This window comes from Geospiza fortis, unplaced genomic scaffold (assembly GCF_000277835.1).
Source record: "Geospiza fortis unplaced genomic scaffold, GeoFor_1.0 scaffold99, whole genome shotgun sequence".
In the NCBI taxonomy this organism is placed as follows: domain Eukaryota; kingdom Metazoa; phylum Chordata; class Aves; order Passeriformes; family Thraupidae; genus Geospiza; species Geospiza fortis.
The window spans coordinates 426,762-450,240 of NW_005054521.1; the positions used below are offsets into that span (position 1 = coordinate 426,762).

The 23,479-nt window shown below is 49.7% G+C and overlaps 1 protein-coding gene across 1 annotated transcript in view; it reads right to left on the reverse strand.

The window, feature by feature from the left end:
- SLC8A1 (solute carrier family 8 member A1) overlaps positions 1-23,479 on the reverse strand; it is a 106,185-nt gene that overhangs the window by 79,829 nt on the left and 2,877 nt on the right. Inside the window, exon 2 of the mRNA XM_031063668.1 lies at positions 12,314-14,149. Coding sequence (XP_030919528.1) covers positions 12,314-14,142 — 1,829 coding nt within the window. The 5' untranslated portion in view covers positions 14,143-14,149. The remainder of the gene's footprint in view (positions 1-12,313; positions 14,150-23,479) is intronic.

Sequence of the window (23,479 nt, forward strand, 5' to 3'; positions counted from 1 at the left end):
AGCTCTAGAGGAGTGGCACTTAAGAGCAATTCTTCTCCCAAAGCATGGCAGCTTCTTCCCTGGCACACCAAGGACCTGACAGGGCACACTAGATATTAGTCAGCATTTTTCTTATGACCACAGCTCTTGGAGCCCTGGCATTCAACAACAAATTTAATTTTCACCTAAAACACAATGAGTGAAGGGTGCCCTGAGGTTTTTAGCTCTTGGCACAGCAGAGGAAAACATCACCAGAAAGGCTCAGACAAATAAAATGAGCCTCAATGGCATGGGCATCACTTTTGGGTCTTGTAACACTGTAAGCAGCTGTATCACCGGGGAAGGAGGCTGTTTGTGACAACATCACAGATGTGACTCATGGGCTTTGCACATTGAAAGGAGCAAGGCTCCTTGTGGGCAGAATGTGGGGGCAAAGGCCAGGCAAAAGATTGTTCAGCAATTTCTGCTGACCATTCAGGAGCCACTCTCACAAGTGCACCACCCAAGGCTTCCCCTGCTGGGACCAAAGCACCTTGGCAGCAGGAGGCTGCAGGGAACCCAGCTTGGTTCCCACCTCACCCCACTCACACAGTCAGATTCTCTCACCATCTCAGTCCCAGGTTTCCTGCAGATGTCTGGTTCTTTTCATTTAATCGAGGTGCAGACACACAGCAACAGCCTGAGCTGATGCCCCCAGGGTCAGTGAAGGGATCCCTGGGCTTCTGCACCCTTACAGTCTGTGCACTCGTGCTCTTTATGGCCCTTACACTTGATAACTGTTTGGGGTCTTCTGCTTGTTTCTTTGGGTTCTGTAGAGTCTCCAGGGGACTGGCCAGCCCCAGGCAGTGCTGCTGGTCCCCATCCCCTTTGTCAGACACAGGATTGGTGCCAGGTCACGGCCCCTTGCCTTAAGTTCCAGTTATTTCCCCCACCCTGGGCACAACCTGCAGCTCCCACTGCAGCTGCACAACAAGAGACCTGCACTAGGTGTGTTCCTCAGTAAGAACGGGCGTCAAGGGTGCAGGAAAAGGAGCCCTAAGCTTCCACCTGTGCTTTTCAAAGCTGCTGCCTTCAGAAGGCAGAAGCCCTCTGGCACTTTATATTTACAAATTAAAACAGCAACCACTTCCTTCGGCAGCCAAGGCTGAACTAAAAGCCTTCCTTAAGGGTTTGAAGTTGCTGAGGAAGAGGAATTTTGGATAACTTGAGGCTGGTTCTGCAGTTCTAATCTGTCAGATGACATGAATGCATCCAAGCTTTCCCTCGTTGTGATTCTGCATTAACACCCAGCAGCAGCCATGGGATGAGAGCTGCTGCTGCAGTCATGGAGTGCTCAGCTGGCTCAGCTGACAGGGAATGTTTGAGCACTCTGCAGGGAAAGCAAACTGCCCTCCTGGCTTGAAGGGGACAGGTGAAAGGGTCAGAAGTCAGGGACTGTATATGGGATGCAGCAAAGGAGCAGGGAGGGGAAGTGGCTGCTTTAGTGCCTAGGAGGAACTTGTAGGAAAATAACCTAGATAACTTTGCAGGATTTGTGGAGCAAAGGGGAACATTGGCATAGTGCTCTCTGGAGATTCTAGGATACCCCTGGCTGGCAGGCACAGGGGCAGGAGATTTTTCTCCTGCACAGTGGGAGAAAAGGGCACAAAGGTTGTTTCTCAGACTAAGTATTTACAACCCTCTCTGACTTCCCCTACATTCTCAGGTTTGCCTTTCCTTGTGTAGGTGCCTGAAAAGGCCTTGCTCAGCTGCATATAAGAGCAGAGCAATTTCCCTTTCTGTTCCCAAGAACTGGGTTCCTACTACTTGCTCTAGGAGAGGGAAGACATCATGCAGCAATAAGGAGGTGGTGGTCCAAGGGAATTTTCCTAGTTCTTCTCTTCAGGTATGTTTCCCTGGTAAAGTCAGATAAGCGCAGCCCCTAGCCTACCTCTGCCTTCAGATCTGTTCATTAGCACCTTTGGGAGGGCTTTCCAGGACTGCCAGTTCTCAGGGGGCTGAGATACGGTGTTTTAATTGTATATAATTAAACACTGCTCCCTTATCTAGATTTCAAAGTTTACTGTTGGGGTTTCAGTACCAATGCTCTCTTCTCCTCTAATTAGCTTCCTTAATGTGTGCAGCCTTGCTTCTTCCCCCACGGGGACAGGGCTCTCCTGCAGGGAACCTTGGATTGCATCTAATTATTAGCAGAGGAGGCAGACGGCGGCACTGCTCCTGCCCCGGGTGTCCCTTGAGAGCAAGGAGCCCAGAATGGGGGGCCACAGGGAAGCTGTGCCATGTGTGCATGTGGTCTTTCTGCTCCATCTGTAGGTTGCTTTGCATGTTATCCCATCACAGGTTCGTGGCAGGAGACCCTGCAGGACAAGGGGCCGCCTGACTGAAGTGCAGCTCACACGAGGAGCACTTTTGCCTGGTAGCACACAGCAAGAGGAGAGGAGGAGTTCCCAAGGCCTGCTCTGACCCAAGGTGTATTGAAAGAGACAATACACCTGATACCTTCAGTCAGTTTTTGGGCAGTGCCTTCTAAGCTGTCTTCTGCTGTTGACAGAGGCCACCCACTCCCCCAGGAGAGAGCCACGAGGATGGTTACCCTCGGCTTGAATATCTTCAGGATATATCATCTGTCTCATTCATTGCAAGAGCACAGTGTTCTGAGCTCAGATTTGGCTGCCAGGTCATAATGGCACCTCCTGACTTGGTTGTTCCCCTCCCACTTGAATTTGTGTTTATGACTGTTCTTACACAAGCACTTTAGTGTCTTGCTTCTGTTCAGGCTAATTCACATCTCTGTAAAGCCCCATCCTACCTCTGATAACACTTTCAGACTATTCTATCTGCAAGCTAAAACACCAATTTTCTCTTTCCCATGCCCAACAAGCTCCATTTCAAGACAAGCACCTACTGAACACCTTTTCACCCCCATCCAGTGACACATTTCTCTTTCCAGACAGATTAGCCCCCTTCACCCCAGTGGCCCATTTAGCCAGGGCTTGCTTATGACAGTGCTAAACCAGACAACATTAAAAGCCCTTCTGAAGCTCAGTGATATGACAACGCTGCTTCTCCTTTACCCAAAAGGCTGGCATAAAAGGAAATTAGGTTGGCTTGATAAGATTTGTTCTTGACAAATATATGCTGGCTGTTATTCATCTCCTTGTTATCTTTGAGGTACTTACAAATAACGTGTTGATTTATTCTAGGCTCTTTTAGGTACAAAAGCAGACCTAATCTGGCTGAGCTGCTTTTGAAGGCAGCTTCTGAGCTTGCCTGCACATGTCACCTATTGGCCAGGAAGCCTTCCAGAGGGACTGCTAAGAGCCCCCCATGCACTCCCCTTACAGCATGAGGCCAGAATTCCGTGTGCCTCCTGTTCTGGGGACAAGCAGACTGTGTCATCTCTGTCCTATACCTCAGGCCTCATGATCACAGACATCACAGAGGGACCTGCTTCTTGGCAGAAGCGGTTTGTTCAGCTCCCTTCCCCTTTTCCTGCTGCATTGCTACGGCATGAATGTCCAGAATCTCTCCTTCCCATCTAATTCTTGTCCAGTTCATGCTCTGCCTGATTCTGACCCAACCCTCCCACACTTCTCTGTTACAATCCTCCCTACTAAACTGACCCATTTTCAGATTTTTGTACGAGTCTTTCTGAGTTCCAGGTCACCAGAGAGCTCATGAGTCAGGTAAATCTCCTGCTACACTTCCCTCCTTATTCCCAGGATGATATGTGCCTGGGCCATTGATACTGACTATGTTTACATTATTTTTGCCCTGTGTAGGGGTGATATCTTATTCCCCTTGGTCCTGTCACATACCCAGTCACTAAGGAGGAAGATAAATTTCAATAACCAAACCTAAAGTGTGAATGGAAATCTACTGAACCAAGCGAGCACTTGGCTCCTGTGCAGGTAAAACCTGCTCCCTACCTGCCTGAGCCAAAGTAACAGGTTTTGTTTCAGATCAATCCTCCTCTTCTCAATGAAACCAGGGCGTCTCTCCCCTGCTCTCTGCAGCTCAATTCATTCCAGGTTCCCTGCAGAACTGGCTTTTTTCCTGCCTTACCTGCTGTGACAGGGCTGTGAATTTCAGTGAGAGCTGTGCAGTGTGAGGACGGCGGCACCGCCGAGGGCCGAGCGCGGCTGTGGCCGAGGACAGACACACAGCTCCTTGGAGCACAGTGTCCACAGGCTCCAGACAGGAGTGCTGCCTGCCCTGGTGCTAAGGCATGCCAGGAGAACTCATCTGCTGCCTGCCCTGGTCCTAAGGCATGCCAGAATAAGGCATCTGTCCCAAGGCTGCTGCTCAGGATGCACGGGGAGGTTTGGGGGCAGAGGTGGCACAGCCACGGCCACATGAGCAGTACGGAGATGGGAGGGCAAGCACCAGGGAGAGGGCCAGGGAGGGGGATGCTGAGAGCCTGCTTGGCAGTTTTGGGGGCTGCTGAGTGCTCATGGATCCATAGATTTCTACTCCAAATTGTTTGCAAAAACCCACGCGTAACTATTTTGTTCTTCAGGATCACGTGTACTGACAAATTAAACCAGGAGCACGCAAGCACATCTCAAAATTAGTTTCTTACTAGGAAGCAAGCAAGCAACCAAGTTTGGAAAAGAACTCTGAGCAAATCAATCCCTTTTTGTCTTCATGTCCTTCTTATGTCCCAGCCAGCGAGACAACAGCTTTGCCACCTGGTGACAGTGCATCTGGCCCTTGGGACAAGGGTCTCCTGCAGGGTGTACTGGGCTTGAGGTTGAATTAGAGCCATATTGCATGGCCCCAAAATAGCACAGTGTGGGACTAGCACACATCAGTGTTTTAATGGGAGCAAATAACCAGAGGAATCACTCAAGCCCTCAAAAGAAGTTTCCTGATAACAATGCCATAGAATTTAAACCATTCCTTGGAAACCCTCAAAGGTAGTGTCTCTGCACTGGACTCCGCTCACTTGTGCCCTATCCCTGCCCCCAGCCATCTGCACTCAGGGGACCTTTCCCTGGAAAGGACTTTGCTCTGAGGGGGCAGGCATATGTCATCAGTTCCATCTCTCTCCTTCCAGCACCCAGCTGACAGGGATCCAGCCATGCCCCCCATTCTTTGTTATTGCTTTGTTTCTCACTGCCAGACACATTTGATTGTTACTTTGATTGTGTAGGAAGCAATCCAGACATTATGGAAATGGAACCATATAGGGACTGGGCAGAGGAGGCTCATGCTGGTCACCCTCTTACTTACACAGCAGTGGGAATATTTTCTCTCTTACACTAAGATATTTTTAAAACAGAGAATGCTGTTACTGTTTGTTGTCACCCAGGATCCAGCATTGCCATTCTTGGAAACCAGCATAGTGCTTCTAATGTCATTGTCAGAAACTTTATTACTAGAGTTTTTGATATCTCCCAAGATGTCCTCAGGCTAACTGGCATTTATGACTTGGAGAGGACTGACCCTAACTCCAGCCATGCTCAGGATTGCAAAGAGGAGGACATACCCCATAGTACCAGTGCAGCAAGGCCATGCACACACCATGGCAAACACTGTGGCTCTGAGAGGGTGCTAAACAAAACTCCTCATCCAAGAGTACTGGAAAACACAGGTGGGTCAGCAAGACCAGACTGTGAAGGTTAAGCTAAAACAGTTCCCCTATGGTGCTGGAGAACAGGGGAAGGAGCAGAGACAAGGGACAGGATAGGTGACTTTCACTTTGCATGGCAGTGGTGTGTATGTTCTTGCTAGTGGACACATGATTTTGTCCCTGGTGTGAGCAGAGCCAGTGGAGACACACAAAAACCAGCTGCAGACATGGAAGACTGCATCTGACAAGGGCAGGGCAACATCACATCCCCCTGAGAGCAGAGAGCTGGCTGATCACACTCACTCGCCTGCAGCATGCGGGATGCTGCCTCCAGGCTCAGCCTCTCCTTCTGAGGAGGGGCTGCTTCTGACTCACTCTGCCAGGTCCAGCTTCTCCTCTCTGTTTGGCTCTGGATGGCAGCAGATGTTTCTCTGCCCATCTGTACAGATGCTTGGATGCTGACTGTGGTCAGCTGTCTGCTTTTTGTCCTGTCACTCTCATTTTGAGCCCACGGATTCAGCCCTGCTGCTGGAAGAATACCGAGTGCCATCCACTGAGTTCAAACCCAAGGGCAAAGTGTCAGAGGAGAGAAGTCTACTCCCAAGGCAAATGCCCAGCCTGAACTCCAGTTCCATTGGGATCCTGTGTAACAATGAATTACCTCTCCCTGCTCAAGGGCTTGCCACAGCCATGGATCTCGTGTGCACAGCTGGGAGAGGGATAGATGCCTGTTCTCTTGTAAATACCTGCTGGTGCCAATGCTGCTCCCAGCGGTGCTCAGGCACAGGCCAGGGAGAGAAGGGTCTGCAAAAAGGAATATGACTCCTCTTACCTCCTATTCTTGTCTCCCCATCAGGGAGCTGTGGAGCAGTGCTTCACTCTGAGATAACTTTCCTGCGCCAACAAGCTTTGCTAGGGCTGTTGTTTTAACTTCTTAAGACTAGATCCTGCATTTTGTGAATCACTACAATGCATTTAATAGGTAGCCTTTTCATAAGGGAGCACAGCGGATGTGTGCACAGGCCCTGATGAAGCTAATAACTACCTCTCAATGGCTTTCAGGGAGTTATTACATATTTAAGATCCAAGCTCCCTTAATCAACCACAGAGAGGCAGCTGGCAGCAGTAAATTGCCAACAACAGTTCATTACAAATAAGGAAACATTGGTTTTTCAAGGACAAAAACTGTGTCAGTTCCTCAGCTAACTCCTGTCCTCACCCTTCTCCCCCCGCCACTCACCCCCAGTGATGTGCTGGCACAACTTGCTTTGCCCAATAACACGACTTCACTGCCTAATCCCCTCCACAGGGGACATCATGCAATCAAGTTCCTGGATTTCCTGGCTTATTTGGGCAAACAGCACAGGCTGCATCCCGTGCTCTGTACCCTCCCTGAGGGAGCCAGGGGCAGGAATTGTCCCACACCACCATGATGAGTGCCACAGGAGCGCCCGCAGTGACTTCGCCCTGGGGACCAAATGAAGTCATGGGACACATGGAGACACAGCTGTGAGTTTGCCCTTCAGGGGCTTGAGACCTGATGTGGCATTTGGGAATGAGTTTTTCAGTACCTGCCATGTCCTGGGCACAGCACAGAGGGGAAGGTCTGTGGACATCACGTGGCTTTATTCCCTTGCTGTTTCCTAACAGAGATGTGGTTGCCCACGCAGCTGAGGCAGGAGCACAGCAGTTTAAGAGAGATGCCCATGCCCGGGAGATATTAAGGCCAATATTTTAAGAGTGTTCAGGAAAGACCAAACATTGTTTGAATGAAGAGGAGAAAAATAAAAGACAGCTGACCCCGTTAGAGCTGTATCTTCCCCTCTGAAGAGGCAACAATCAGCTTTTGGCCTTCAGGAACCAAAGAAATTATACATTTCAGGCCCAGAGAACTTCTCCTCCTCAAAAGGGAAACAGGCCCCGTCCATGTCCCAGCGTGGTGCAACAAACCTGCTCAGACCCCTGCTGTGGGCCTTGGCCAGGGCCAGCTCCCCAAGAGGGATCTGTACGGGATGGGCCAGGAAAAATGGGTGCTTCTGCCAAGGATCCAAGCTGGCCATATCTGTACTGCCTGTAAATCCCACTGGGCCAAGGATCCAAGCCCTAGATCCAGCTGGCCATATCTGTACTGCCTGCAAATCCCACTGGGCCAGGCAAGACTTCCAGTGGTGAGGGGAGAATACTCTGCAAAGCCCATGCTGGGCCCTGGAAGCAAGCCAAGCAAGAGTTTAATCTTTGTTTGGTCTCCTTTGATACCTCACAGTGTGCTGCCAGACATTAACCCTGTGCAAGCTGGGCCTGGTGAGTCAGGGGACCACAAAGAGGAAGAGAATGTGCTCAACAGTGAAACCTGAAAAGGGGAATGTTTCTTTGCTTCCCTTCCAGCCTGGTTTACAGCATTTTCTCTGCCACATCAGAAGACATCCTGCTCTTCAACTGCATCCTACTGCAAGGCTGCTCATGCTGGAGGCTTTACTTTTTTCCTCTGAAGCTGCAGGCCACAGATGAAAAACAGATATAGAGGGGTTCCAGGGCTGAGTCAGGATATTATTTTTGCTGTTTCTTTAGAAATACTGGACCCAACTTCTTTTTGGAGAAGAAAAGAAAAGGGGCACTTAAAAAAGCAGTACCACTTGGTTCCCCTCCTGCCACCATCTCTATTTATTGACACGGACATTTTTAAAGGGCTCTTGGGAAGGAGCCTATGTGGTTTTGAGGACACTTTCCCCAAAAAAATCAGAGAATGTAGCTGATGGTTTGTGTCTCTTTTAGTATTCAGCTCCTAAATTTATGCTTCCAGAGAAATGCCAAAACTGACTTGGACAAGTAAAATTCAGTGGGCAAAGAGTGTCATTTCCTAAATCTGCAGCAGACATGTTTTATAAAAACAACTAAACTGTATATTATGAACAGCAAGACCATTTGACATAAGATTTTCCAAGCATTTACAGGTGTGACTGCATAGGTGAAATATGAGTTTAATTGGTTGTCCATATGTACCATCTTCCTCACTGACATTAATGCAGTAAAATCTTTTCTTTTGGGGTGTGTGTGCAGACATCTGGAGTGCAGATTGTAACAGATCTCTAGTTGCAATGTTATCCCTAGAAAAACTATGCTTTTTGAACACGAAAGAACACACTGTTTTGAAAGGGCTTTGCAGTCGCATCTGGAAGAAGTGCTCCTCCTGATGCTGAGACAGAAAGGAGAAGAGCTGATGGGATACCAGCTGAGGGAAAGCTTGCTTCCTCCTCAAATATAGGAAGCTGGACTTCTTTTGAATTATTTAGCATTCAGTCAGCAGATAAAAATACACTGCCTGGATGAACCAGTGACCTCTTCTATGATCACAATAGCTGTAGTAGCTGGGGGGGTGCAGGAAGGGCTACAAGCGCACATCTTCTCTGTGTTCCCATGCAGAAAGCTTCAATCATTAATGGAGATGCAAGACAAGGCTGCAGCCACCTTGTTGAGGCTGGGCTCAGAGGGAAGGCTCTCTTAGACTTTAAATCACAGCACCCACACTGATATCTCAGAGCCCCAGGTACCTGTGCAGCATCACAGAGAGCGACCTTGCTGAGACCCCAGCCAGACACCTTTTCCCATGAAGCTTGGAGCAATGTGCCATGCAAATCCCATCTAAAAGCTGCTTATTTCACCTAACATGCACCCATTGAACACATAAGCTCTGCTCCAGGAACAAGGAGCAGAAAAGCACCACTCCAAGTGCTGGGTTAAATGTTCCACAGGAGGACCAACATCTTCTCCACTACACATCTTTTTTTGGTAGCATCAGAATGAGATGTTTGATTAAATGCACAGGAGCAGCATGGCTTCAGCAGTTAAACTGCTATTTTGTGTATTCTGGGAAGGGGGGACATCAACAGATTGCAAAATGGGAAAGTCTCTCTGGACACTGCAAATAAACAACATGTTACGTAATTAGGCCTTTTGGGAACCAGAGGAAGGTCTCCAGAAGATCAGGGCCCTCCCAGCGCTTTCTAATTTTACTGGGACTTACCAGCAAGCCAGCCCTCTAATAATAGAGGCTTGTTCATGCTTTTCTTTCATCTTCATGTCTCCCTGTACTGCCCTACCTTTGTTATTACTGCCCCAGAAAAACACATCTTACTCACTTTTATCAAGCTGATTCATTCAGACTGAATGGCAGAACTGAAGAGGCACTAAAGACCTTTAGAAAGGGCAGCAAAGACATCTCTTGGCCATCAGAGCATGAGAAAACCTGGAATTTTAGAACTTTATTGAATCCAGTGTGCTAGGGAATTTTTGCACCATTCCACATAACTGTGGCTTAACTGAAGTACAGAACTATCAAGCAATGACAGAGCAAAAAGTCTTTAGCTCCATAATCCACATATTGTGCTAGTATGTATTTATTGGAGCAAATTCTTCCAGGGGAGCATGCCTGTAAGCAGCAGCTCAGCATCAGGAACACTCTGCCTCTGTGTTGTCCTAAACTCATGTCCAGGTAAAACATGGACCTGGCAGGAAATCTGCCAGTCAGATTGTACCACCCAGCACCTGAACATGGACTGTAGCAGCTGAGCTTTAGATTAATAGCTGAGCTTTAGATTAATACTGCCTTTCAGCCCACAGATAGACTGGAATATGTACCATTGGTTTCATTCTGTCAGTGTCCTCTCCCACCTGAATGGAGAGAGCCCCTTGGTCAACATCTGTCCCTGCAGTCACCACCTCCTTACACTTCTGAGGTACCATCACTCAGTGTGATTCCTGGGAGAGACAGTTTAAAGACAATAGAGGTACAATGGCATCTGCACAGAAAAGGCACGCTTGGGTTTCTGAGAAAGCTCCTTTCCCCTGTTTCTTGCTTGCTGTGCACATTGTGGCAGCTGGTAAGAAGAGGAAGGAGGAGGCTTGCAGCCCTGGTGAGGGCACTCCAGCACAGATCCCACAGGATGTGGTCAGCTGGCTTCCAGCACACCCCTTGGTTACTGGGCTGTTGGCAAAAGTCAGCAGTGAGCAGTTCAGAGGAGAGAAGGGCACACCAGAGGCAAGCAGGCACAGCAGTGCCAGGGAGAGCACCTCACCTCATCCCAGCCCAAGCACCAAGGGGCAGCACAGACACAGGTCTTGGATGAAGAACAGCACAGAGATCCTGGCTACAGGAGTGGATCCAAGGCAAGGCATATTCCAAGCCCCTCTGAGCACTGTTTCAGAGCCTGTGGCTGTGTGTTTGGCCTGCCATGTAAACATGTCACATCCCATGGGAGCTGGGAACAAACAGCAAAGGCTAACTGCTACTAGCCCAGTTTTGGTAGTGCTGAGTGACCTGGATAAAAAGCAAAGAGCCTTTGGGAGATATCCTTATAGCCTAGTTCATTGCATCTCTGCAGACAACTCCCTGCTTCTCCCAAAATGATAAAAAAAATATTCAAATAGCTGCATTCTTGTCTACCACATTTCTCATCCAGGAGTCAGGAGCCATGTTCTCTTGACCCTTGTGTGAGCAACATATCTGTTGTAGCCTCCAGAGCTACAACATCATAGAGCTGTGAACTTTTTGCTGAGTTTTTCCTGGGAAGTCAAAATCCCAACTGGTATAAATCCTGCCTGAGAACTACAAATCACTACTCCCCCCCTGCCACCTATTTCAATAAGTTTTATGAAGAAGTTTCATTCTCCCTATGCAGACACAGCAGGTACAGGTGACAGACAGGACACAAGGACCACTCTGGGCACTCACCATAGTTTGTTTCAGCTCCTGGGAGACCAGCAGCACAATAAATAACACCCAAGCCAAAATTTCAGTCTCCCTTTACACAGCAGTGCCCTTTACCAGTTACTTCTTTCAGTTCTATGCAGTGTTTTTGTGCTACAGAACTTAGTCCCTGTTGGCTGGAAACACAGAATTCACTGTAGGAAGAGCCTCAGGCTGGAAAAACACAGCTCCCAACCCTTACTCCTCCCAGACCACCAGCTGGGCAAGGAAATGTCTTCATGACATACCCAAGGATAGATGTTTTCTACCATGATTTACTGAGCAAATTTATGTTCTCCACATAATGTAATAAGGCTACAGCACTAATAATTTCCCCACCATCCAAATAGCAACACTCAGGAGCAGCCTCCAACAGCTTTCAGCCTCCTTTTTTTACTTGCAGGCAGCTGAATGTGGCTGCAGTTACATCCTAACCATGAGGCTTCCCTGCATGACAGCACTTTTTCAACACGTGTATGGGACAGTGACCCAGGCCTGCACCCTTTAGAACAGGAAGAGGTGAAGCAACCTTCACCAAAGCCCTGAGCAGAGCATCAGTAGGACAGCTGTGACCCAGTACTGGATGATCTGAGCCTCAACAGGAAACAGGAAGCAGGTACCACAATTCACACACTCAGTTCAAGCCCTTTACAGTTCAGGCCCTCGTGCCTGGGTGGTCACAGCCACCGCAGGTTTGTTCTTTGCTCTACTGCAGAGCAGTAGAAGCTGCAGCAGAGGCTGTAGAGATCTGCTCAGCGCATGGGTACAGCTCCCAAATCAGCTCCACCTCTCTGCTGCTGGAAGGCTGCAGTGCCCCTGACCAGGCATCACTCTCCAGTCTGCTGGCAAGGCAGGGACACAGCACAGTGTTTCAGGCTCCCCACAGCACCTGAGGCCATTCATGGCTTATTGCAATGCACTGGCACCCAAACACCTCCAGTGCAGCTCTGGGAGGTAAGTGCATTTCATTTCAGGACAAACAGAGACTGTAAGAAACAAATAAAACCTTGACTTACACTATCTCATCATTCTGGAACTCCAGCTCCCCGCAGGTGTCTTCAAAGTCCTCTCCTCCACCTTTGGCCGTGCCTTCAATGGTTTTGTAGGGCACAATAACATTTCCTCGTGCTCCAGAGGTTCGCAACACTTTCACTTCCATGGTTCCCACACTTTCACTGATGTGTGTTACTGGCTCCTCGAAGGTGAAGATGCCGGCGTGGTCATCGTCAAAAATGGTGACGGTGGCAGTAGATGGTGATCCCAAGCAGGCGAGTGTTGAGACACGGCTGGCCTCAAGAACGCCCTCATCTGAGGCCTCGGTGCTCACACGGACGTTGCTGAGATGGACCAGGAAGTTCTCATCCTCCTCAAATATGTCGTCGTCGATTATGCCAACACGGATTTCCTTCTGGGTCTCTCCGGGCTTGAAGACCACTGTCCCCTCAGTGAACTCGTAGTCAGAGCCGGCGTTGGCCGTGCCGTCCTCTGTCCGGAAGTCGACGTACACCGTGTTGGTCAGGTCTCCTCCCCGGCGGACGATGGTCAGGGCCACGGTGCCGCAGTTCTCCAAGCACTGGTAGGTGCCTTGCTCGAAGTAGAGCTTGCTGACGGGATCGTTTTCGGTCACCTCGCTGTTGACCTCGTGCATGCTGACGGCCTTGCGGGCCTGGTCTGCGGCGTGTCTCTTGAGGATGTTGCCGGCACCGGTCATGAGCCGGGTGGCCTGGATGCGGTAGAAGGCCCTGCTCTTCTGCTGCTGGCTCAGGACCTGGTAGTTGGCCAACTCTATGAGCTGCTCAATTTCCTTGTCTGGGTGCTTTTGTTTCAGCTCCTTCAGGATCCGAGCCATTTCCCTCCTGGCTTCCTCGTCATCCTGGTCTTTCTCGTCCACCTCCAACACCAGTGTCCCATCCAAAAAGTTCTCCACGTGAGAATTAGCAACCTTCCCGTCCATCTCGATGTCGGCCTTGGAGGAGGGCCGGTCACCCTCATGCTCAATGATCATGCCTCTCTGCTTGCCGGCTCGGTATTTCTTGTAGACATACTTGTAAAATAAAAGCCTCCTGTCAGCTATCCAGGCAAACACCACGCAGATGGGGAAGAAGAAGAAGGTGAGCAAGCCTTCCCAAACCTCCACAATCCCAGGAGAAGACACAGATAAAATAATGTAAAGCCAAGTGTAGGCAAAGATGCTCCAGGCCGCTGTAACAAAAAACACTCGCAAGTGCTTGATCTTCCTTATCTCTCCATCGGGCACCACGTACACACAGATTGCAATGATGACAAACATGTTGAAGGCAGCACTCCCCACGATTGTGCTCGGCCCCAGGTCCCCCGCCGTGAAGCCATGGCCGCACACCTCGATGACAGACAGGAGGATCTCCGGAGCAGACGAGCCCAAGGCCATCAGTGTGAGGTTGGAAACAGTCTCGTTCCAGATCCTCACGGTGGTTTTGCTGGTCTCACCATTGGGCTTCTTGATGGTTATTTCCCGCTCTTGGGACGTAATGACTTCGATGGAGGACATGAAGCGGTCGGCTATGATGGACACTCCCAGGAACATGTACACCATGGCTACAAAATACACCGTTGCCCGTGCGATTTTGTCCCCAAACGAGGGGTCCTGGGGTTCCCATATTGGTAAAATCACTCCCTTCTTGCAGATGTAGGAGCCAGCGCACTCCTCAGTGTCATTGGCGGGCAGTTCACTGGGGCTCTCGGCACGTGTGCCCTCTGCATGGAGGAGCAGCAGCAGGACAAGGCTCAGCAGAGGGAGGCTCCCTGGGGAGGCGTGCGCAGGAGTTACTCGCGACATGGCCACTTCCAGCAGACGGGTCCCGAACATCCTCAACCTGAAGAGGCAAAAAGCAAAGATTAAGCGAGGCCAACCAGAGATAACAGATTTTCCTCTCTGAAGATACGATCAGGTTATCCTATTACTCAAGAAGATGCAGCTGATGAGCCCATTTTGTTCTGATTGGTGATGTTTTCCCTGTAGAAATCCTCTAGTTCAGTCATCTGAACCAGGATGGATTCAGATGGTACCAGCAAGCTAGCACCTACCCCCTTTAGCTACCATGATGTTTCTTTCTCTTTGTTGAAAACCTATTTGTTCAATTGCATTTCCTTGTTCCTCTAATCTAATTAAAGCCCATCGTTCTGCTTCACAGCTGGCAGAAGTGTTTCCCATTTCAAAATTACAGTGCACTCACTCACTTCACTGGAATTCAGGGTAAGAGCAGGAGAGGACAGGGAAATATACTATCCCCTCATCATGCCTAAAAGATATTTTTATGCTTTTTTAGTCTCTGTAAGCTATGTATTTCACAGTATTTGTTGCTCACAGTCCTCCTAAGCATCTTCTCCACACTGGAAATCTGCACAAAGTGAGCTTGAGCCCTGGCAAAACCCTACTCTTAACAGTAACTTGGTCATAAGGTGCACCAGAAGGGCAGCCTGTAATTAATGATTTTGGAGCCATTCCTTCCACAGTGCATCACTTTGCACCTTCCCAAAACTGGAAAGAGCCGCATATGCATGGAAGCCTGGCTCTCTTGGCATGCTTCTAGAGGAAACATGTCCCTACGCTCTTTTCCCACTAGGTCAGCTTTGACGGCTTCCCCTTCAAGGGCCTTTCTCACTCCATTTACAACATCAGTCATCAGGCATGACAGCCGTTCTTGCCCTTGTCCTGCCTCAGGATTTTCCAGCAATGTAGAGGAGCTGTTAAAGAGGTTTGCAGTTAGTTAACAGCGCATAAACCGACAGAACAGATGCCTTTAAGTACAAAGAGATGCTTAGTGAAACAAAAAAAAAAAAAAGCCTGGGCATGCTCAGTGTTACATTCTCAAATTTACTAGCCAATAAAGCTAGCTCCCTAGTTATTAAAGCTGTATTTTCTCCTCAAGGAGAGCCTTTGCTATACCACGCTTCTCCATTCCAAGTTAATTTAATCAGATGGTACTTAAAAATGTTTCTATGAAGAGAGGAAAATGAGCACGTCAATACCTCGACTTCACTGGGAAATACAAAAAGCTGAGCTGATTTTCCTCAGAAAAACCCCACACCCCTGAAAGAAAAAACCAACAAAGCTCAGCCATGAAAGGTTTTAACTCCTCATTAGGGCAGGGGCATATCATGCAGGGACAGAGCTGTGTGCAAGGCAACAACTGGCTGGAGGAATCAAGGGGTACCATCCCACACCATGTTATGGGATCTGCTCCACAAAGAGACACTGTAGTGGTGGCTCAAAGTCCTCTCCTCCATGTGCTTTTATTGATGGATGCTGTAGCACTGTTATTGGTCTGGGAGGGTAATACTGAGAATTTATCAAGACAGTTTCATATAAATGGCATTTTCTCACCAGGAATTGTTGATCTGCCTCCAACCCCCCACTGCCTGGTATTGCAATTAAGAAAATAAAAAGATACATAGTGGAGGAAGTGAGCAAATCAGAGAGCTGGGTGATAAGAACAGATAAATTGAACAAGAAAAAGCAAGTCTCTTGTAGGAAGACAGATTTAAAAGAAAGTTGTTTGCATTGGGAATCCTGCTAATGCTACAAAAAGCTCTTACTACCAGACTCATTGCCCCCCTGATCGTAGTGCCTGGGTACCTTCTGCTTCCCCAAATGTGAGCTCTACCCACTGCTTACAAGCCCAAAGTGAAAAAAATGCAAGCATGATGTTTGCAAAGAGGAGCACCTTGTTGCACACCCTTCAGTGGATGGCTAAGCTGAAACAGATGTGCATTCATGGTCATTGAAATTTAGCTGAAGCATGAATTAGTCACCCAACATCTGTACTCCTGTGTTTCACACTGCTCCAAACCAAGTCATGGAGACATTTGATAAAGGGGCTGTCAAAACACAGGCTGTCTTGGTACCTACTCTGTTAATCTCAGACAGCTCCTAAGTGTAGTTTTGTTTCCTTTTTAAATATGTAGGCTTAAAAAAATTCATGGTGGCCATAAAATATTACTCAGTTGCATGGTTCTTCACCCTCTCCTTCTAAAGGGTAGTAGTTTCTTCAGAAAACTCAAGAACATCCACCTGTCCTTGTTCAGTTAATTTTTCTCCCTGTGGCAAGTCATATCCCTGCACATGTACAATTATTCAGAGCAATCAGGCATTGTGAAATCCCCTTGGCAAGAAGAGAAAACAGATGGTTCTAGAAAAAATATTATGCTTTGGGTCACTGATTTAGGTCATGAAGAACAGGAGAGTCCCATCACACTTTGGACCAACTCTCCAGCCTTAAAAGGATTTGGGTACTGGAAGTCTCATTCAGAAAAAAAAGACACCCACGAAATCAAATTAATAAGTAATTTGAACTTTATTTACCATGTGTTTCCCCTTTCAAACATTCTAATGTAAGTTGGGTTTTGTTTTGGTTTGTTTATTTGAAATCAAGTTCCATACGACTTTAAACAGGAGGAAAAAAGGCCTAGAGGCTTGCATCTGAGCAATCCGTATTTCTGGCATTCCCAACCAGCACTCCATGTACAAATAATATTTTTCCCTCAGATGTCAGGAGGTAAGAAATGTAGAGCTTTTCTGGAGAGGGATAAGAAATGGCTGGAGCTTTGGAAGAGACATCCACCAGCCATGCCAATGTGCATCCTTTGGGCAGCAGCAGCATCCCCCAACTCTGCTGTACTTCCTCCAGCATTTTGTGGTGTAGTCATCAAGCAAGGCTCACACATCATGACCAGCTTCCCTACTTAAACCAATTCACAGTGAGGCTCAGGAATTATGAAGGGCTAGAAAATGCTTGGCCACAACATGCTAGTTACACATATGCAGCCAGAGCCTGACACTCAAAATATCTCTGAGAAGCACCTGCTATTAAATCATCAGCATTTCTTTATTTGTACAATTCAAAATAAACAGCTTGGTCCCCAGAGACCCTCTTGCTCTGCATTTGCCTACAGTCTCAGCTCACAGTCACTATGCACACTGTGGCATAGTGTAGGAATATTCCCAGAAAAATAATTTCCAACATGCTGCAAGGGGAAGCAAGGCTACCTGAAGAGCAGCCCTCCCTCCAAACCCAGCTTTGTTAGCTTTTCATTAAGGTCTCAATTGCATTTCCCATCCTGGCCATCAGCAATAACAGCGCGTGCAGCAGCTGATGCACAGTGCCAGGCTGGCAGCCCTGGCAAACCCTGCCTGCCCCGGTGCTCATGGCCTTGGTGGCACTGCCCCAGAGCCTCTGGGGACAGAGGGATCAGGGCAGCACAGGGCAGGGGCACAGGCTGCCCTTAGGCTGGGTGCTGGCCATACACGTGTGGTGAAAAATGCCAGCACTGCCCTGCCCACAAGCACCACCTGACACCCAGGGACAGCACCCTGAGCCCTTTTTACCACTGCAGCAGGGGAACTGTCCTGGTGCTGCTGGAGAGCTCTCAGGGACGGCTAAAACTAACCAGGGGTGACAGAGCTCAGCCTGGATTCTCCTGAGCCCCTTTCCAGGCAAGCTCCACAGGGGTGCCAGCAGGTGTTTCTGCACAGTCAGGGAGGAAAGCCTGGGAGAGGCTCCAGAACAAGCTCAGCTTAGATGGAGCTCCTGGCCAAGGGTTGTCAGTCCAGCCTTTCTTCCACCCCTCGGTGCTGTGAAACACCAGGAGGGCAGTTGTTGCCCGCAGCAGGGCTGGGAGGGCTGTAGAGATATTTGCCTCCCTGCTGGACATGGGAGCTCTAGGTTTTACAGATTGGTAGGAGAGAGCTCCTGCTGCCAGCTCATGCTCCTGCCCCCCAGCTGAGGAGCTGCCAGATGGGGAGGAAACAGCCTTTTAGACTCTGCTCTGATCTTTCCCTGGCAGCATCGATCCTTCAGGCTGACTGGCTGCTGCATGCAAAGCCAGCCTGAAAGCTGCTCTGCATTTCAACAAAGCACAGCTTTTTCTTTGCAGCAGCCTCCCAAAAGTCCCATCTCCATCGGGGCACTTCAGCTTTGAAATACCCACTGTAAGACCCTCCCTGCTATTTTCCTAAAGCTTTGTATCACACAGGGATCTATGACCATTTGTACCACCCTAGAAGCACCATTATTTTTAAGAGCACTAAAAAACCACTGCTGGTCCAGACACTTTAATTACAGAAGGTCTGGGCAAGGAAGGAAATGGCCTGGGCTCAGGAGGAATGAGTAGCCACACAAAGAAAGACTGAGAGGCTTTCCACGTGGACATTTTCTCCCAGCATCCCACAGAAAACATGCACAGAGCAGCTGGCACACAGCAGTGTTCACACCATTACAGCCCCCAACGGTGCCCACTCCACTGCGACACCATCATCTTCATCATGAGCATCATTCCTGCCAATTTACTGCCAGCTGGGATGGGAGGTGTCCCCACAGCTGTGTCACCAGTGCGCAGGAGGCTGGAGCAGCACCCTCTCCCCACAGGGTGCCTGGTTGCTTGCTGGGACCAGTCAAAGTTTGCTCTTCATGTGAGAGTGGCTGCTTTGTGCGAGCACAACCAGGAGCGTGTTGCAACACCACGGGGATTCCCAAAGAGTCTTTTCCCATCCTACAGTCAGAGCTAGACAAGAGAGGACCTTTTCCTAGCAAGAGTGCACAAGGGAGAGACAGGGAAGGCAGCTCAAGCCACCCTTTTCTGGTGTCACAGGCTGGAGAAAGACAGTGTCCCTTCAACCAGAGGGGCCAAAAACTGACAAAGATGCAGCTAGTGGTCACTGCAAGGAACAGCCAGCCTGCACAATAGAGAAACAGAGGCTCAAGGCAGCTCAGCTGCTCCCCACCCTGTCCCTGGGGAAAAGACAGCAAGCCCCAAAAAGACAGACTCTCTCCTACCCCACAATCAAACCTGAAGTCCCCGAGTTACAGCACCTCTCCCCCAGTTTCTCTTGCAGGAGAAGAACCTACTGCAATCTTCCTGGGAAGAAGCACTGCATGCCTTGCCTCCATGCAGGGCACTTCCAGCCATGGCCCCATCTCTGGAGGAACAGTGAACTTCTCCTCTGCTGCTGGCCCTGCCTGGCTGTGCCCAAGCCTGTACACCTGTGCCTGGAATCAGCAGCCGGCTCTCCAGCAGACAGCTTGGGCAGAGCCTGGTCTGGGGAAAGATATGGCTGAAGAGAAAAAATAACCCAAACAAACCATCTGGTCTCTGACCATCACAGGTCCAGCTTCCTGCAGCCAAGGGACACAAAAGGGATGCCAAGAGCCCTGCAAGGAGGTACAGGGTGCTTGGAGATGTGTCTGGGCAGACACAGGCTCCGCTGGCTTCGCTTCTGATCTTGGTGCTGACCCTGTGACAAAACTGAGCTCCTGACAGCTGTGAGATTCACCCATCAGGGCAGGAAGAGGACCCTTCTGCTGCACTGGCACATCCAAACCGTGCAGGAGAGCTGCTGAGTCCAAAGGCTGTGCTGCCACTCAGGGCTGCATAGCGTGACGGCGCTTTAAACACTGCTTGGAAAACCCTTGGCTCGCTTCCCTGCTCTGGCTCTGCCTGGCTCCTGCTCCCTTTCACCCAGCTCTGCCACTCCAAAACAGGCACAGCCTGTTGGCATCCCCTACCCATGACCCTGGAGATCTCCACATCAGGAAAATGATTTCCAGGCCATCAGCATCCTGATTGCATCAGTACAAAAAAAACCATCAAAACCTCTCCAAATATAGTCAGAGGCACAAGCCCTCCATGAAGCCGATCAAGTAAAACACACATCAGGTCACCCTGGTTTCTGTAAAGGACATTAAAAAGTAAGAATAATTATCAGTCTGCAACTGATTTTTCCAAGTATCCTATCTCTTCAATGAAACATCCAATCTCCTTCCACAATTTCCCCAGCAACTCTCCAAAATAAACGGACAAATAGAGAAAATAAAACATCCCTGATATAAAATTTCAACCGCATTGGATGAATTTGGGGGCAGCTTGCAGAAAATGAGCTTGGAACCGTTTGTCGGGGAGATTGCAGTCTTGCTTTTCACACATGGAGACCAAGTGTCAAGTTGTCCCTTTCTCCCACGACTCAAGATCTCAGCAAGGAATATGCCAGGAAATAAGAAGCAAGGGGGAAATGCCACATTTCTCTGGGATGGGTTTTTTTTTTTTGTTTGTTTGTCTGCTTCTCAAACAACTGTCTTCCTACTTGCTGCTGTCTTCAGACCATTTCTTTACCCTTACCACTTGCCTTTGGTCTCTTCTTTATCAAGCAGCATCAGGCTCTTCCCTGTGATTCCTCTTGGGTTGCTGATGCCTTCCCCTGTGCCTGTGCATCTCCCTTGCTGATTTAAGCACAGTCTGCCCGTTCTCCACGAGCTGGCCCTGAGGCTGCCTGGCTGGCAGACTCCCTGAGTGATCTCAGGGCAGCCCAGCATCTCCCTGTGCTCCATGGCTCTGTGTAACATGGGTAGAGCATCTCCCATGAGTGCTGGGAGAATAAAACACTGCTAATAAGCCTGAGGCTCTTGGGCAGCCTGGGGAGGAAGTATCTGCCCCAGAGGTGCCCCAAAGGGGCCAGAAGGGAGGAATTACCAGGCCTTTTGCTTTCCCCTACGTCTGTGTCCTCTCTTCCCTCTGGGACTGTTTTTGCACTGGGTTTGGAGCTGTGTATAGGTCTTCTGTGCAGTGGGATGCTCCCCTGGGCAGGAACAGAAAGCTTCAAGGGAGAGGAGATAAATCCCCATCCCCAGCTCCCTGTGAACACCCAGGGATGAAGAGGTGGAGATGTCCATGGGGATGGCTGTGGGGGAAGACTGGTGCAGATGCATGTTGTTGACCTGAGCAATTCAGGCACAGCCCTAGGTAGGAGCTGGGCAGGTTGGGCTGGGCTGCAGCTCACCCTGGCATGCTCCATCCATCTGTGTGGCTGCTCCTGGCTGGAGAAGGGTGGTAGCACCTCCCAGCAGAGCCAGGTCCAGAGGCACAGCTCTGGCACGGCTGACTCTAGAGGGAGCTGGATGCTAGTGCCGAGCAGAGGGCCAGCTTTTAGACCCCCAGACCTCAGGCAAGGGATTCTAAGCCCAGGTGTGTGCCAGGCCTTCCTTACCTATCTCACACACGAGGTTAGCCACCCCTTCCTTCTCCTCAGACTCCCCCGCCTTCTCTGTCTCCTCAGGAGCTCTTTGCAGCACCAAATCTCACTTCTATTTGTAGCCAGGTTTCCTTAGGAAGCCAGGCACATGAAATCACAGTTTCCATGTCTGTCTGTTCACATGGCTCCCCCCTCTTTCCAATTTCAGTTGAAATCACCAGAGGGATAGAGATAACAGCAAAAGCCAAGTTCCTCCAAGGTTCCTGAAAGCAGCTGGAGAGACACCACTCACACCCTTGGCAAGGCAAAGCCCAGCCAGGGAGCTCAGCCCACAGCGGATGCCAGAGCACAGCAGCCTGCAGCAGCCCCAGGTGCAGCCAGGATTTGCACAGCTGTGTGCACCGATGGCCAGGAGCTGGGAGCACGTGCAGATCCCAGCACTCTGAGCTTGGACAGAGCTCCAGGTTGTTCCCCATGCCAGTCACAAGGAGAGCCACTGTCACTTGTGCTGTCTATGACCAACCTGTTGGTTGATTGCCCAGTGATGCTTGTATCTTGCAGGGCACTGGGCTTTATTACAGGATCTAAGTTTCATTAGGATGCTGGAGAACAGGGCTTTTTTTTCCCCAGTGAGCAATCAGGACTGTATCCCCTCAAAGCCACAGCAGAAACTCAAATTCTGCCCCAGATGCAACACCTAAAAATCACAACCCTGAATGCCCTGAGCATATCAGGGCACTACTAAAAGGCAGAGAAGTCGCTGTGCCTATACAACATCATTTAAGGTGCTGTAGAGACTTCCAAGAGCGAGGACATAAACCCAAGTTTGTGCCATGTCATGGGCAGCAGTGCCAGGAGAGAAGATGAGGCACAGCCTGGGCAGGTACAGGACAGTGAACATTTATGTTTCAGAAGCCATTCACAGCCAAGAGATTGCAAAAACCTTAGAGAAAGTGAGGGAAGGAGAAGCAAGCAAAGTTTTGTCAGGTTAGAACTGTGCTGCTGCTGACACTCAGGGGTGCTGGACACAGAGAGTGTGTCCAACCTCCTCAGGTATCTGGAATGCAAAGCCTGAGAGGCAGAGAGGTAGAGAGGAAGCTTTGACCATCGTGGCTCCTCAGCACTGACTTAGGAATTGTCCATGTCAGCTGGTGAGGGGAGCTGGTGGGGGTGTAAGAGGAGTCAGACAGCTTTCCTGGGAGCTGGTGGTGGGGCTCATGGCTTGGCTGGCAGGTGATGCTCCTAGAAATGTCACATTATTTCCCTATTTGGCCTTAATGTCTGTGCTGGACGAGGGGCAAAGGTGCTATTGCAGAACCAATCAGAAGGAAAAGGGGAGAAAGGAATAGCTAATAGACGTTCCCAAATGATCACAAATGCTTTTCTTTGATGATAGCCACGTCCCCAACCAAAGCCATATGTCACAGCTCTTTTTTTCCTGGATGCCACCATCACATCAATACTCAAGTGTCCCAGCTTCCCTTTTCTAAACAAAAGCACACCCCTTCCCTTTTCGATGGCGACAAACAGCACGTGAATTCCTAGGCAGGTGCCAGGGGAGCACACAGAGATTCCCAGCCTCTCGCAGCCTTCATTTCAATTGCCTCACTTGCGAATTTGCAACATCTGGGACTGGAGGAATGAACAGGTTCCTGCAAGGCGCAGGCGAAAAGGAGCCCTGAAAGCACACGCTCGCACCCTCACACCCGTGACCTTGTGATTTTACTACAGCTTTCATTTTCAGACTCCAGTCCTCCCTAGTGCTTGCTGCATTTCTGCAACATTTTGGCAGTTTGCTCTCGCCTTGGAGACAGAGCAGAGTGTGGAGTTGTTTTGCATGGCTCGGCGGGGAGGGAAGCAACAAGGCTGTGAATAAAGAATTAAACTCAAGATGACGGAAGAGCCCCAGCCATGCTTCCACCTAGACAAAGCCTACGTGATGAGCGCTGCTTAATGCCAGCCCTTAATAACGCACGCTGTTCGAGAGGAAAATGGGAATTTCGGCGTGGCTGCAGGTGCCTCCGAGCACTCCCCTCGGGCAGCGTTTCGAGGCAGGGAGAGCAGCGCTGCCCGGAGGCACGCACAGCCCCGCCAGGCGGAGGCACCGCGCCCCGCCGCGCACGGGGGATGCGCCCCGAGCCCCCCGGGAAAGGGATCAGCCCCTGCCCGATCCCACCTGCCC